Source organism: Manis pentadactyla, chromosome 14 (assembly GCF_030020395.1).
Source record: "Manis pentadactyla isolate mManPen7 chromosome 14, mManPen7.hap1, whole genome shotgun sequence".
NCBI classification, from domain to species: Eukaryota; Metazoa; Chordata; class Mammalia; order Pholidota; family Manidae; genus Manis; species Manis pentadactyla.
In genome coordinates this window covers 80,126,671-80,142,910 of record NC_080032.1, presented here as the reverse complement: position 1 = coordinate 80,142,910, position 16,240 = coordinate 80,126,671, and the positions used below count along the sequence as shown (strand labels likewise).

The 16,240-nt window shown below is 38.3% G+C and overlaps 1 protein-coding gene across 2 annotated transcripts in view; it reads left to right on the top strand.

The window, feature by feature from the left end:
* Nucleotides 1-607: 607 nt before the first annotated feature.
* Nucleotides 608-16,240, top strand: part of KRAS (KRAS proto-oncogene, GTPase) — a 35,796-nt gene continuing 20,163 nt past the window's right edge. The window contains exons 1-3 of one of the 2 annotated variants that reach the window (XM_036889547.2): nt 608-780; nt 3,833-4,007; nt 4,414-4,535. In XM_036889547.2, coding sequence (XP_036745442.1) covers nt 4,425-4,535 — 111 coding nt within the window. In that variant the 5' untranslated portion in view covers nt 608-780; nt 3,833-4,007; nt 4,414-4,424. The remainder of the gene's footprint in view (nt 781-3,832; nt 4,008-4,413; nt 4,536-16,240) is intronic. The other variant, XM_036889546.2, reaches the window with a different exon arrangement.

Below are 16,240 nucleotides of genomic sequence, written 5' to 3'. Positions count from 1 at the left end.
CAGCGGTGAAAGGGTTTGTCACGTTTGTCTGGGCCTGGGGCTCGGCTCCTGGCCCCGGAACTTCGAGGCTGGTAATCAGCCGGCTCAGAACCGAAGGACGGAGGGAGAACTGTCTGCAGGTCTCTCCCCAGATCCCTTACATCACCTCCCACGCTCGGTGGCTGCACGTTTATTTAGTTGCAGTAATGATAGTAAATGAAGCTGCACAGGCGCAGGCCAGCCCCGAGGGGCGGCGGGCTTTTCGCCGATTCTCAGGGTCGGGGCGGCGGGTGGCCGGCCAGGTCTCCCGGCGGGCGGGAGGCGACCGCGCGTCCCAGCGGGCGGCCGCGGGCCGGGCTCTGCGGCGAGAGCCTGGGGGCGGGCCGCCGCGTGCGGCCGGCAGCCCCTCCTCCGCGCGCCGAGGCGCCGCCCCGAGACCCCCGTCCCGGCCGGCCGCGCCCCCTCCTCCCGCCCGCGGCGCCCGCAGGCTCCCTTCCCGCTTCCCGCACCGCCCCTCTCCGCCCCTTCCCGCGCGGCCGCTGGAGAGGAATCGAGCGCCGAGCGCCTCGATAGCGCTGCCCTCTGCGGCCGTCCGGCCCCGGGCTCATCGCTGCGCTCGGCGCTCGATTTCCCTAGGCGGCGGCGCGGCGGCGGAGGCAGAGCGGCGGCGGCGGCGGCGGCGGCGGCTGCCCGGCCAGCACTCCCGGCCCCCGCCATTTCGGACTGGGAGCGCGCGCGGCGCAGGCACTGAGGGCGGCGGCGGGGGCCAGAGGCGCGGCGGCTCCCGGGTGCGGGAGAGAGGTACGGAGCGGGCCGCCCCTCCGGGCCGCTGCCCCGGTCCCGACCCTCCTCGCCGGCGCCGGGCGGGGCCGAGTGAATGAATTAGGGGTCCCGGGAGGGGTGCGGCGCGGGCGCGGGCGCGGACCCCCGGCGGGCGGGCGGCCGGGGCGGCGACGCGGGGAGCGGGGAATGGGCGGTGCGGGGCTGGGGCGGGTGAGGCTCGCGGCGGCCGCCGCTGGGCTGCTTCCTGGACGGGGAACCCCTTCCTTCCTCCTCCCGGGCGCCGCGGCTGAGGCGGCCGGCGGGCTGCCCCGCGGGCGTCGGGTCGGTGGCGGGCACCCGGCGCGCCCCGGCCTCCCCTCCCCCTCGCGGGCTTCCCCCGCCCCCCCCGCGCTCCCGCACCTCTGCCTCCCTTCCCCGCGCTCGCCGCCTCGGCCGCTGCCTTTCCTGCTGCATCCAGCATCTCCAGGACGGAGGCATAAACTTCTCCCTCGAGCGCAGTCGGCACGGGTCGTGGTCCTTTTCAGTGTGTAGGGGGTACACGAGGAAGAGGGGAGGTCACGTTTTGCAAGAGCAAAGGAAAGTGCTTAGAGACCCCTGTTTGAGGGTATTGTGTTTGGGAAAGAGGCATCTGCAGCCGAGTTCCTGACTGCTCCCCTCCCCCATGCACGGGCTGTGACATTGCTGTGGCCACAAAGGAGGAGGTGGAGGTAGAGATGGTGGTGGAAGAACAGGTGGCCAACACCCTACAGCGCAAAGCCTGAGACTTGGTGAAAAGGAAAAAGTTAATCCCAGAAGGTCTATTTTGCTTTGTCAAGTTAAAGCACACGCAGAAAACCCGCAGAGCAGAATCTGGGCTTTTTCCTCGCCAGTTGAGGCAGACGGCAGTAGCCAAAATTGTACCTGAAGTTTAATTTGCCTCAACGTGTCCTTTTCCCCGTCTCCCCTATGTTATCGTCGTCCTTAAAAATTTGACCCCCATCCCGAGAGTTTTTACACTACTACTAAAAAGCACACACAATTAAAAAAAAAAAACGATTTACAAGAGAGTTAATTGTAGCAATCCGCCGGCCAACTGCCTGAAATGCTCTTAGGCAATGTGCGTGCTATAGCTGAAGTCTTAAGCTAGCTTTCTTAAATCTTGATATCCATCAGAATAGAGGGTTAAGAACAGAAAAGTATTTTCTTATTTTTGCACAATACATGTTACATTGATAATGGGGGAAAATCACTTAAAAAGAAATTGCAAAGGAAAAAATTCTGTTTGTAATCATCGTCTCAGAATCAACCATATGAGTGATGTCACTCTTAGGTGACTAAGGTCCAAAACGCTGGCTGGAACATGAAATAGACTGTAGACATCAAATATGGTTGATAACAGTACTGTTTACTTTGAAACTGTAGACATCCCCAAGTATACTTGGTTTTAAGAGATAGTAGGTGAGTTGATAGTTTTATGACAAGTAAAAGTGATTTTTTTTTTTTCCTTAACAAAATGCTGGGTCTGGTCCCACTTCCACCCCTTTGCTAGGTTTTGTAGCTTTGGGTGAGGGTGAGGGGGCCCTTGTGGCCTGTGATCTCTAGTAAGGCTCCTTGGGAACCCACTTCTCTCTAGTGGATTTAAATATTACTTGCTTTTAAAATCTAGTTCAGGGATCTTTTGCAGAAACAACCACTGCATAAACACATAGACCAGAAGGTGTGTGTCTCTTAGATTCCACATGTGTGTATACAACTAAGCTTTACACTAAACTATCGAAGATCCAGTGTGGGATATTTCAATATTTGCCATAATAGAAATTAAAACTGAGAATTTAAAAAATGTATTAGTTCATTTAAAAATAGAAATAGCAAGCCCATTACTTGGTGGCATACTTGTTTTTCTTTTTAATGAAAAGTAACCTTTCAAAACAATTTAGTGAGAAGAGTGTCATTGTTTTCACACTTTTGCAAATCTCTTAATTATATGGCTCACTAGAAGACATCTGGATTTTCACCACTTTTCTGCAGTCTGTTACGATAACCAGGAAAATTCTACACTTGTGAAGGAATGAGAGTGGGAAGGGTAAATAACATCATAGTATTATGATGAAAACAGTTTTGATCTGTGGGACCCCCAAAAAGTCTTAGGAACCCTGATGGCTTCCTGGACCACATTTTAAGACCTACTTTTGTGGCACGCTATCCAAATTGTTTTGGGGGTGGGGTGGGCAGGAAGCTCAAGGATGCATTTTGGTGTCTATCCTATTTGCTGTGGCCTATATTTGGAATAAAAAGTGGGAGGTAATATGCCCTAGACAATCGCAAGCAAGGCTGGTGGCAGAGAGTAGACCAAGGAGCTGTGATATTAACAGTCTGTGATAGAACAGTTGTCTAGCCTGTCTGCTCTTTGTGAGAGGGCTCAGGAATAGGGTGAGTAGGTGGTTGGTATATTATCATTTGGAAAACTACTTTTTTTTTTTTTGGTGCCTATTTGCATAATTCTTGGTCTTCGCGCTAAGTCGGTTACTGCACGTACGTAGTGTTTGTATCTGCATTCATTAATTTGAAACTGCTTACCCTGTAATAAATTATCATGCACTTACTGACATTCTTTCTACAGTTCATTCCTATTTGTAATAATATCCTGTATGGTTGAGAAAGGAGATAAAATCAGATAAATTCATTTTATTTCAAAAAGTTTGAAACAGCTGACAAATATTTTGTACCATAAACCTTCAGGTTGCTACTATTTATTGCAATTGTTGGGAGAGCACGTATAAGAAGCATTGAGTAAAATCATGTGGATTACTGGGAAATATTCACTCATGTCTTTTAAGAATTCTCTCATTAAAAGTGCTTATCTTTAAGTGTTATACAATTATATTTTTCTTGTGCAAAGTACTCTTCTTCAGCACTAATATTGGATTATGTATTTTGATTATCAAATCATCTAAACTGAATAGTAAGTTCCAAATTCTCAAAGGTCTCTTAGTTTTTACACCATTTTCCCCAGCAGATATTTTACAGATTAAAATGTCATCAAATGTTGTCATCTGCTTCAGTGTTTCCATTTTTTTTCCCCACTCCACAGTCCAACTTTATTTGACAATCCTCCACCCAGCCGCCATCTGATTCTTGCTAACTAACCATCCACCACACTGTGATGATGCTTTTTAAGTCTTCTATAGCTGTTGGTTCCAACAAAGACATCCAGCATATGCATTTGCAATTCTTAGGGACTAGAGTCAACTAGGAATACTATTGAGGTAGCTGTGAACCAGTTTTGTGTGGGTGTGTCCACAGGGTGTAGAGCCCTATTCTGGGCACTTGTACTGAGTAAAGTCATGGCGTTTTCCTTTGGGAGCCCTGAACTGCTGCAGAACAGCAGACTGGCTATTTAGATAGAACAACCTGAATATGATAAAAGAATTTTGTACTCCGAATGCATTTTTCTCACATGTTGTTGGGAAGTTTGTAAACGAAGTGCCTTTCATTACAGTACACATCTGTAGTCACCTGGCTTTCATCATTGAATTATGTGAGGTATTCTCACATAGTTTTCCATATAAAAGTTGATTGGTGTTAAAAGGTAATGACAGTGTTTGGGTTCTATTAACCTCACGTATGATGTATGTTCTAATGCGATCCCATTTTCGTTATTTTCATCATAAGGCCTGCTGAAAATGACTGAATATAAGCTTGTGGTAGTTGGAGCTGGTGGCGTGGGCAAGAGTGCCTTGACGATACAGCTAATTCAGAACCACTTTGTGGATGAATATGATCCTACGATAGAGGTAAATCTTGTTTTAATATCATGCATATGGATTTGTGCAGGCCCATCCTTTGGGGACAAGAAAAGGATTTTCTGATCATTTTTCATGACACTCATTACAAGGCATTTATACTGAAAGTAATTTATTAAGTTACTTGAAATGTACTTGGGTATCAAGGCACTAAGTTATATGTGAACATAGATATGGAGAGCCCTTCTCTCCATTCTTTCTGGGTTATTAGCATATGTGCATTTGTTGGGAGACTATTTCAGAGATTGGTGAGGGACTGAAAATGTGAATTTACATCTTATCTGTACCTAACATTTATTTTAAAATGTGGCTCTTATTTTTATGGGTATTTTATGGGTATTTTTTGGTATTTTGATGTCTTATGTGAAAGAGTTAAGTTATATTGGTGAAACATTTCATGGTTGATTAAAAAGAAGCCAATTAGTAGTATTTCCTATTTTCTTTTCACACTGAAGTAGTGGAGTATCTACATCTGCCTGGTAGATTTTTAAAAGCTCCTTCTTTGCACATGTATATACACAAATACATGTTATAGATATGTCATATATACATATAAAACATACATACAGTGATTACATAAAGGTACCACTATAAATCCTTACCTTTGCTTTGCAGCCCTCTCTTAATTTACTCAAGGAAATGTTAGAATTGTTTTTATTACACATTGAGTAATGAATAATTTTCAGACTCTTAGTTACATGAGAACTTACCAAAGTAAGGGCCAAAAGCAAAATGTTAGAATAAAGGCCTTGCAGAAACCTTGAGAGGTCAGGTAATATCCTCTTGTCTTCTGGCAGCACTATACTCAGATTATCTGAAGCAGATAAGGATTTATTTAATCCCAAAGATCAGCAGGAATGGATGGCACATAACTGTTCTTGTTAACTCATTTCCAGAATGAAATTATTAGTGTATTTTATGCATCATCTGAATCTTCATGCTAAGTGTAACATCAGTGGAGATGGAAATAAATATATTACCTTGTCCTTGAAATAGACTTATATTGTTAAGAGTATTTCTTAGACTTCTTTACTCCAGGTTAGGCAATCTTTAATCCCTTAGCTTTTATTCTGTATCTCATATACCAATTTTTAAAATCTGCTCTTGAAAAATCTCCCAGCACTCTCTCTGAGTCCCAAGCTGTGGAATCTAGAACAGGTTGAAATGCCCCATTATGGTACTGTGCTGTGTAAGGACTTGACAACACACTCTGGCTGCACCGAGGTGGAACCTGAGGGCACTGGTGGCCTTGGGAAGATGGTCATGCGGTTTAGAACTTGGAGGATTGATTAAGTAACTGTTCAAAAAGAAATGTCAAATGTTTTTGGTATCAGAAGAAAAAGAGAAGAAATAACACTTATTTGCAAAGATTTGATTTAAACATGGAAGCAACTTTTCTTTGGCTTCCAAGTTGAAGAATTTGCATAGTAAAGGGGAAGAGTCGACTGAAGGGGACCACCTATATGATAGTCTATATTTTTCCTTTCGACAAATCAGTTCAATGTTATGTGATGATTTTGTGTTGTTTTTATTTCAAGTAGGATTCAAGAATCCACCCATTTTAAAGCCAGGGTTACCTGGCATACTCCAACATTTAAATCAAAAGTAAAATAAAATTTTAATAGAATTCAGGTAAACCATGGAAATTTTCCTGGGATTTTAGAAGATGATTTTCCAGAAGGGCTCTCCATCTTCTCAGAAAATCTGAGGAATTCCATTATACTGTGTTTCCTGTTAGAGGTCATGAATAGTCTATGATACTATGATAAACTAGGTTAGGAAAACTTTTGGTCTAAACTGTTAAAGTGCAATATAAATCTTAATGAAATAAAGCTAAAAGTTAGTTCTTTATTTGGGAGGAAAGTAGAAAAAGTTTATAAACTCATGCCTATAACTGATTATGATTCCTGCCAAACCAGAAGACTTGACTTTGGGAAGCATTGATTACCTGTGAACTTTGAAACTGACATTCCCTTATTAGTTTAGCCACCTGGGAAAGGGTTCATAGATTGTCTCCTGTCTCCCAAGTAACAGCGAGTCCCCGGGGGAAATGACACATTAAATTCTTAGTTAAGCTCAACTGTAAGAAAGGCAAGAGAATTCAGTAGCTTATTTTAATAAAAAGTTAAGCAGAAATTCTGACTTTATCTTTTTATTAAAAGTTGAAGAGAAGGATATCACCACTGTTCAGTTTTGATTGGTGAAATAATGTAGGTCAAAGAGAAAATGAGAGGACACATCAAAGAGAAAATGAGAGGACACAAACTGCACGTTTGGAATTCTCACCAGTTTTCCTGCATTAAAACAAATGGAAAGAAATTTAGAGAAAAATTTTTGAATCAGGTAATACCATTTTCTAGTGGTTTAGAATTTACAAAGTTTTATGCTTATGAGATAGATAAGGAAGGTGGCATTGTTTCTTTTTTTATAGATAAAAATGGGCTCTGAGAGGTTATAACTTGCCTAAAGGTACTTTGCTAGTAAGTGGTAGAATTTTAAGTTCTCTGAGACAAATGGAATTTCCACTGAACCCTTGAATAACTTTTTTAACATGATAAATGAGTCTTCAAACTAAGAAAATATTTAATATTGGAGGCTGGTTCAGATTTATCAATATGCCAAAATTTGAACTTTGCATATTATCTAATGGCATCTTAATGGCAGAGATAGGATATAGAATTAGATGCGTATGACACATAGATCGAGCATGTTGATGCTTTAGGTTTGTACTTAGGAATCACCTTTACTTGTATCCTGAAACATCTTACCTTTACCTTACATGAAATCCACCAAAGACTCCAGGGAGAATGAAATACGTCATTAGTGGTGCAGGATTATTAGATGCAAAGCAGTGCCCCAAATATAATACCAGACTAGAAATAACTTTTATAGTTTATAGAGATCGCTTGTTATAAAAACATTTTCCAAGGTAAAATTTGATGGAGAGAGATCTTTGTCTTAAAAAAATATAGACATAGAAATGAGACTGCTCAGTTGATCAGCTAGCAAATATAAATTGTGTATCTACTGGATGTAATATGCTAGTAAAAATAGATATAAAAAGAAGTGTTTTTTTCCCAGGCTCTAATTCACTGACATCTGCATGCTACTGTTAACATGACACATCTAATTCAGTCTCTGGTGTTACGCCTTTCTTTGATGAAACGGTTTCCTACTCAGTAGGAAGAATGGATTCATAATTGGATTGAGTTGTTCCATCTTTAGTGCTCTGAGCTGTACAGTGTTTATTCACCAAGATTTATCGGTTTCTCTTTTTAAAAAATTTTCCATGTTACTTATGTAATTTATTTTACTTGCTGAGTAAGGTCTTTAGATTCCATAGAGAAAATTTGTAATATTAAACTAGTATTGAAGAGTGGTGTAAAAAAAGCAATATGTTATCGTTGTAAGTTGTTATTTTTCTGGTTTTATATGCATGTATCAGCAGTTGTCAGTGAGGGGAAGATGGGTGTCCCTCAGAGGCCATTTGGGAACATCCAGGAATACTTCTGGTTATCACAACTCAAGGAGGGGACGGCTACTGGCAACTGTAGTGGGTACCGGCCAGGGATGCTGTTAACTGTCTACGGTGCGCAGGAAAGTTCGCACAGCCTGCAACAAATAATTACCTGGCCCAAATTCAGTAGTGCTTAGTGCTGGAGTTGAGACCCTAATATGTGTTACATATAGCTTTAAACATCCTTTAAATTGTCAAATTCAAGTCCTTGAATCAAGGCTTATGTTAGATTTTCTTATGTAATATAGATTTAAACTTTACCTCTTCTAAACTAATTATACATTATATTAGGTCACTGTAGCATTATATTAAAACATTTTGTTTTTAAAATAAGCTACACACAACATTTGTGTGTAAGTAGATTTCTCTTCAAGGCTTTGGCTAGCTCTTCCCCCACTTCAAGTGAGTGCCCTCTACTGGTCAACTTATGTGATTTTTTTTTTTTTTTTTTTATAGTAACAATGAAATAACTAAGTTTGGATATTTTTCCTATTTAAACTGTGGGTATAATCAATTTATAAACATAAAATTTATTTAAAAGTATTATTTTACTTAATAAGCTTGTTAAAAAACTGAAGTATTAGTTTTATTCTCCTCTAATACTAATAAGATTACTGTGTGGACTAGTTAGGCCTAACTAAATATGTAGAGGAATATTATTAACTAGAAAGAGAGTGTGGTAGTGTAAGAGAAAATAGTGTGGCTCTGTTGTTAACACTTACTGAGGTTACTTTATCTGAGGGGAAAAGAATGGCACTGTGGCTCTCTGAATTTCTTTACATGCACACTGGAAGGACATTACAGAGCTCGAGGCTCAGTGATATGCCACGTGGGCTCTTAGGAAGGACCTATCAAAAGTGGCAAATTGTGAAAGTTCACATTTTGTAGATTTTTATAGGGCTATAGAATAGTTGTGAGCATCTGGTTTTAGAATAAACTAGCACAAAACTCAGGCACTGTGTGTAGGCCATTTTAAACTTATTATTTATTTAGACCTGAATGTTAAAAAATATTGGGCATGTTTATTCTATGGACTTTTATAAGTAAAGCTTTAAAAACATACAAATGAAAGTTAGTAATGGAAATAAATAAAAGGAAAAAACTTTTTACGGTTGGCATCTCTTAAGATTCTGGTTTTAGTGCAACTAACTGCATAATTTCATAAATAATATTGAGTGCCCCCTCTGTCCATGCAGCCTCATTAGGCCTAGAGATACCCTGAGGACCAAAGGGACCAGCTCACTGCCTTCATGGAGCTTATTAGTCCTAGATAAATATTGAAGAGCAGTGTGTCTAAACAATAATCCTAATTATATTTAACTTAATTTAGAGGCCTTATGCTTTAGGAGAGGGCATTAATTTCTTACATCTCTTAACTACATTGTCAAATAGTGCCTAGGTTTATGCAAGAGTTATATCATTATGACCTTAACATAATAAAATTAGCAGAAATAGGTAGTAAAAATAAAATATTTGAGAGGATTAAAGGGAGAGGCACAATGCTTTACCTTAGGTAATTTTTCAACTTTTAATTTTGAAGAATTTTAAACCTATGGAAAAGTAGCAAAATATAGTACAATGAATACCTATTATCCTTAAATCAGACATATTTGCTTTCTCTGTGTGTGTGTGCGTGCATGCATGCGCATGCATATATATATGCACATGCACGCACACACACACATACCGGAATACATATAATTTATTTTTGCTGCATTATTTGAGAGTAAGTTACCTATGTTATGAACCTTTACCTCTAAATGTCTATCTCCTATTCTAATACAGAGGTCTGTAAACTGGCCTGTTTGCTGGCCAAATCCAGCCTGCTGTCTCTTTGTAGTTTCACTGGAGCGCAGCCATGTTCATGTGTTTACGCATGTTGTCTATGGCCGCTTTTGCACGACAGTGGGAGAGTTGCACAGTTGCAACAGAGATCAATTACTGCCTGGTCCTTTGCAGAAAAAAGTTCCCAATCCTATTGTAACAAGAATATTTCTTTGTATAACCACAATGCAGTGATGAAATCAAGGAAATTCCAAATTGATACAATACTTTATCTGACATATAGTCCATATTCAAATTTTGTCCGTTCCCAGTACAGTAACCTCATTTAGTTTTGCCTGATTGTTTCCTTATGATCAGATTCAGGTTAAATGGTTTAGGCAGGACGTCTGCATAAGTGGTGATGGGTCTTCCTTTGTGCATCTCATTGGGAGGCACGTGATGCTCATTTGTCCCATTATTGATGATGCTAACGTTGATTATTTGGTTAAAATGATATCTGTCAGTTTTCTCTCTGCAAAAGTAATCTTCAGTTCCTTTCTAATTAATATGTACTTTGAGGGGAGATACTTTGAGACTTTAAATACCTGATTCTCCAACATTTGCATCCAATGGGATGTAGCAACCACTGGTAATTCTCGCCAGAATAAATTACGACCGTAGTGGTTGCAAATGGTAACTAATTTTCCAACTCTGTCATTGCTTCTTCATTTATTAGTTGACATCTCCTATGAAAAAAAGGTTCTCTCTTTTTCTGCTCCTTATTTATTTGTTTTTTTTGCCTTATTTGTATCACTGTGGACTCATGAATTCTTCTTTAGTCAATGTGTAAAGTCTATTACTGTAACTATTGATTTTGATGCGGCCAGAGAATCCCTTTCAAGCTGACCTCTACACCCTCTGACATGTCCCATTAGTTTTTGGAGCTCATCCTTGTTTTCTGGCACAGTGTGTTCCTAGTTCACTTTGTCCTTTTCCTGTCCCCACCCTGGATTCAACCATTTGTCCAAAGAGTCCTAATTCCTTTTAATGGGGAATGGTATTTAGAAATTAAAATCTGGATGTTAGGTATGTTTACTGCTACTGGAGTGTCACTACTTCTAGATCCTTTTCAGTGGATGGAGCTAAGAAATATATTTTATTTAAAAGTCACTCGCTATCTTTTACAGTGAGAACCCTGGCTCTACCTTGTATAAATTTTAATGTTAAACATTAGATGCCTGTTAAAATAAAAATGATAATGTCAGTCTTAAATCCTTGTTATCGTATTATTTAAGTAACACCGATTAATTGAATTAACTTGACGTTAGGTTTGTTTCTTTATTTGTAGAATTGGGATTAAAGATTTTTTTTTCATTGAAAAAAATAGGGATCCTTTCATTTTCAAAATATTCGTAAACCATACAAAAAACATTTAGGAAAAGATCGAGCTATTTGGCTACATTAAAATTAAGACATCTTTAATAAAAATATAAGACAAATGGAAATCTGAGAAAACTGTTTGCATCATATATCAACAAAGAAGCTCTCTTATATAAGAAGGAAACATCCAAATGGGAGAAAACGGGGCTAGGGATATAAAACCCAACTTAACCACCATAAAAAAGAAAAAATGAAAAAATATATAAAAGGACACCGCATTAAATAGAAATAAAAGTTCAAACAATGAAAATTTTTACTTTCATACTGGCTAAGATTGGAATAATAGTGCTGGTGAGGGTATAGAGAAATATGTACTCATTGTGCTGTTCATTCTTACAGACTTTCTAGAGGTCAGTTTGGCAATATGTATCAAAATGTAAACTCTATGGTTCTTTGACCAAGTAATTCCATTTCTAGTAATTTATCCTAAGGATCCAATCAGATGTTTAAAATGTGTGCACAGGAATGTTTACTACAGTGTTGGTTATGTTTTTTAAAAATGGAAGTAAACTACACATCTAATAGTAGGAAATGTCTCACAATAGGAATTATGAAATATCTATACAAATTATATTAGTGTCAAAAAGGATTAGGTGCCTCTGTGTGTACTGACATTGGGAAATCCCAGTATAAAGTGAACCTGCATCATAGCACATTGTAGAGTATGATTTCATTTATCTAAAAATAATGTGAATATATACATAAAATATGTTAGGACATAAGCCAAACTCTCATTCTGTATAGTATTTAGTTTTTAAGAATGAGCATATACTGTTTGAGGGGGAAAGTGAATACTCATGTTTGAGGGAGAAAAGTCACTACTGTATTTTAGGTACCATTATATTATTTCCTATTTTCCTTCCCCCTTTTAAAATTCTCAACAAACTGGATAATGCAGATGTATCTTGGATAAAGAATTTGGTATCAGGCCAATTAAAGAATAGGTGAGAGATAAATAATACAAAACATGAAAATGATTATTGTAATGATACTGTAATAAGATTGGATCCATGATTGATCCAGCCTCACTTCTGAGTGGTAATGAAATAGGTATACCCTTAATGCAGTGTGAAAGAGTAATATGATGAATACTGTGTATGCACTAACCAGCTTTTCCATATTTTAACATTAGTTCACATATTCTCTTCCTGCCATAAATGTTTTTAAATCTCTGTATGTATTTTTTTGTTTGTTTTATAGTAAACGTTTTATACTATATAAAACTTGCTTGAATACATTTATTAAAATACTTTCATTATAATTTTTAGATTTATGAGTTCATTGCTTTAATATAATTTCTGATATTTTAAACTTGTACTTTCTTTTTAAAGACTTGTAGTGTCTCTATATATTTACATTGCATTGAGTGCATTCATTTATATAAAAATACTGATAACCTACTGTGTTCACGACTATTAGCCACAGGATGTATAAGTGGTGAGCAAAACAAATGTGAACCAACCTCCTGGAGTTTAAAGCCTAGTCAGGAATATAGACTTAGACAATTATACAAATAAATGCATAGTTACACATTATAATACATGCTATGAAGGAAACAGGTGCTGAGGAAGGAGAGTCATATAAGTCCCTGCTTTCTGCTTTGTCATCAGACCTACTTTGCCATTTAACACTTTCTTTCTTGTTTTTACCAAGCAGAGTGATAATGTTTAAGAGTAAAAGGATGCTGTGAGAGGTCTTTAACACAAGTGAGTGACACAATGAACACCACTGCTGTATGGAGAGTATATCATATGAGTAACAACAGGGATTGTTGCTAGGAAGCAGGTGGAGGAGATTTCATGAGACAAAATAGTTATGGACTAGGGTGATGGCGGAGGTGCTTGAATTTGGAGTATATTTTGAAGATAGATAAATGGTATTAAGATTGCGGGTAGAATTAAATGCCTGTGTAATTTTTCCTTGTAAGACATTTTAGGATGCCATGTTAAGTATATCTTTATTGTAACTGTCATTTAAAAATAAGTTTCCTTAGCTTTGTTTGCCACAGTGACATTACTGTGTCAAAGGCTATGAACATTTTATGGCTCTTGACAAATACTGTAATTGCTTTCCAGAGGATTGTGCCTGTTTATTGTTATCACCAGAAATGTTTGAGTTCTAGCTATAATTAACTTTTGTCAACATAGTATATTTCATTTAGAAAAGTTTTTTACCACTTCAGTAAATAAAAAAAAATAGTACTTTAGCTGGGAGTGAGGGGAAATACATAGAATAACTTTACTTCATTTACTGTCTTATTATCTTAAACAAAGCAGCTTTATTCTACCCTATTTTCCAAAGATGTTAGTAACCTATATACCTGATTAAATAGAACAGTTTATTCTATTTAAAAGGCTGGAAATAATTCTAATTAAAAATGTGAAGTTGTGATCTTTTTGCCCTATTCTTAACTAGTTTCATTATAGAATCTGTGTTTTTGAATTGGTTGGGCTTTCATAACCTGTACTTTCTCAGAATGATTTCTTTTTTTATATTAAAGGAATAAATAATGTGTTGAGAATATTTCAGATTTGTAAAAAGGTATTTTATTAGCTTGGAACAGGGTTGGCAGACTTTTCTGGCCCTTTGTCACATAATCTTTGTTTTTTTAAACAATCATTTCAAAATATAAAAACAATTCTTATCTCATAAGCCATAAAAAAAACAGGTGGGTGGGCAGGATTTGACCTTTGGCAATAGTTTGCTGAACTCTTATTTAGACTCTAACCTTAGGAACGATTCTACATTAATCATAAATTTTTTCTACCTCCGTATACTTCTTTTCTTGCAACTAACCTGAAGTTGGAGGAAAATATTTAGTATTTATATATTATTTTGTTATGCTCACTTTCTGCTTCGTCATCAAACCTGTTAGTCCTTTTTAGATTATACTTCATCCTTTAACATCTTCATTCTTGTTTTTATCAAGTTGCACTGCCTTTATATTTTGTTTTTACTTTTTTTTTTTTTTTTTGGAGTATAGTTGATACACAGTCTTCTGTTGATTTCAAGTATACAGCACAGTGGTTCAGCAGTTGCCCATATGAAGTCCTCAACCCCCTAGTACGGTTCCTGTCTGTCAACTGAGGAAGATGTTACAGAATCATTGGCTATATTCTCCATGCGCACTACTATCCCTATGAGCAGCTTATATTATGGTTGAGAATTTTTGTGCCCTTTTTTCCTCTCACCCTCCCCACCCACCTACCCGGTGGTAACCAGTCACTTCTCAGTCTCTATGAGTCTGATGTGTTGTTCATTTTGTTGTGTTTTGTTTTAATATTCTACAAAAAATTACAATCATATGGTATTTGTCTTTTTCCACTTGGCTTATTTCATTTAGCATAAAACCCTTTAGGTCCATCCATGTTGTTGCAAGTAGCAGGATTTCTTTTTTATGACTGAATAATATTCCATTATGTATATGTGCCACATCTTTGCTATCCATTCATCTATTAGGTTGCTTCCATTATCTTGGCTAGTGTAAATAACGCAGCAATAAACATAAGGGTGCATACATCTTCTCAAATAAGGGATTTTGTTTTCTTCAGGTAAATTCCTAGGAGTGGTATTACTGGGTTGTATGGTACTTTTGTTTTTAGTTTTTGAGGACCCTCCATACTGCTTTCCACAGTGGCTGCACCAATTCACATTCCCAGCAACAGTGTAAGAGGGTTCCTTTTTTCCACATCCTTACCAATACCTGTTATTTCCTGTCTTGGATGATGGCCATTCTAACTGGTATGAGGTAGTATCTCATTGTAGTTTTGATATGCATTTCTCTGATGATTAGTGATGTGGAGTATCTTTCCATGTGCCTGTTGACTATCTATATTTCTTCTTTGGGAAAATATCTGTTCCGGTCCTCTGCCCATTTTTTAATTGGACTTTTTTTCTTGGTGTTGAGGCCTATGAGTTCTTTACATATTTTGGATGTTAGCACCTTAACAGATAAATCGTTTATGAATATAGTCTCCCATACTATACGATGCCTTTTTTTTTCTGATGATGATGTCCTTTGTTGTACAGAAGATTTTTAGTTTGATTTAGTCCCAGTTTATATTTTATTTTGTTTCCCTTGCCTGAGGAGATGTATCCAGGAAAAAATTGCTCATGCTTATGTTCAAGAGATTTTTGCCTGTGTTTTCTTGTAAAAGTTTTATGGATTCATGACATTTATTCAGGTCTTGACCCATTTCGAGTTTACTTTTGTGTATTGAGTTAGACAGTAAACCAGTTTCATTCTCTTGCATGTAGCTGTCCAGTTATTAAAGAGACTCTCTTTTCCCCATTGTATATTCATGGCTCTTCTTTCATTAATTGACCATATATATGTGGGTTTATATCTAGGTTCTCTCTTCTATTCCACTGACCTATGGATCTTTTCTTGTGTCAGTACCTTACTGTTTCTATTACATAGCTTTGTAGTATAACTTGAAGTTGGGGAGCATACTCCACCCAGCGTTATTCCTCTTTCTCAGGACTCCTTTGGCTATTCAGGGTTTTTTGTGGTTTCATATGAGTTTTAGGTTTATTTGCTCTAGCTCATTGAAAAATGCCATTGGTATTTTGACAGGGATTGCATTGAATCTGTAAATTGCTTTGGGCAGGATGGCCATTTTGACAGTCTTAATTCTTTCTATCCATGAGTATGGGATAGATTTCCATTTATTTGTGTCTTCTTTAATTTGTCTCATGAGTGTCTTAGAATTTTCTGAGTACAGATCTTTCATCTCCTTGTTAGGTCACTGCCTTGTTATATTGCAGCTCAATGACTAATTGTGCCTCTAAGGATGACTGTAGTTAAAATTAGCTTTGGAAATTCTGAGTTTTTTAATCTAAATCTATTATTTCTTATCAGCAGATTCTACTCATTGTTTACAAGTAGGTTATAGAGTACCTTTTCAATAACTGAATGTGACTCAGAACTTTTCTGTTAATATATTTAGGATTTAAAAAGGAAAGGTAACAGGAA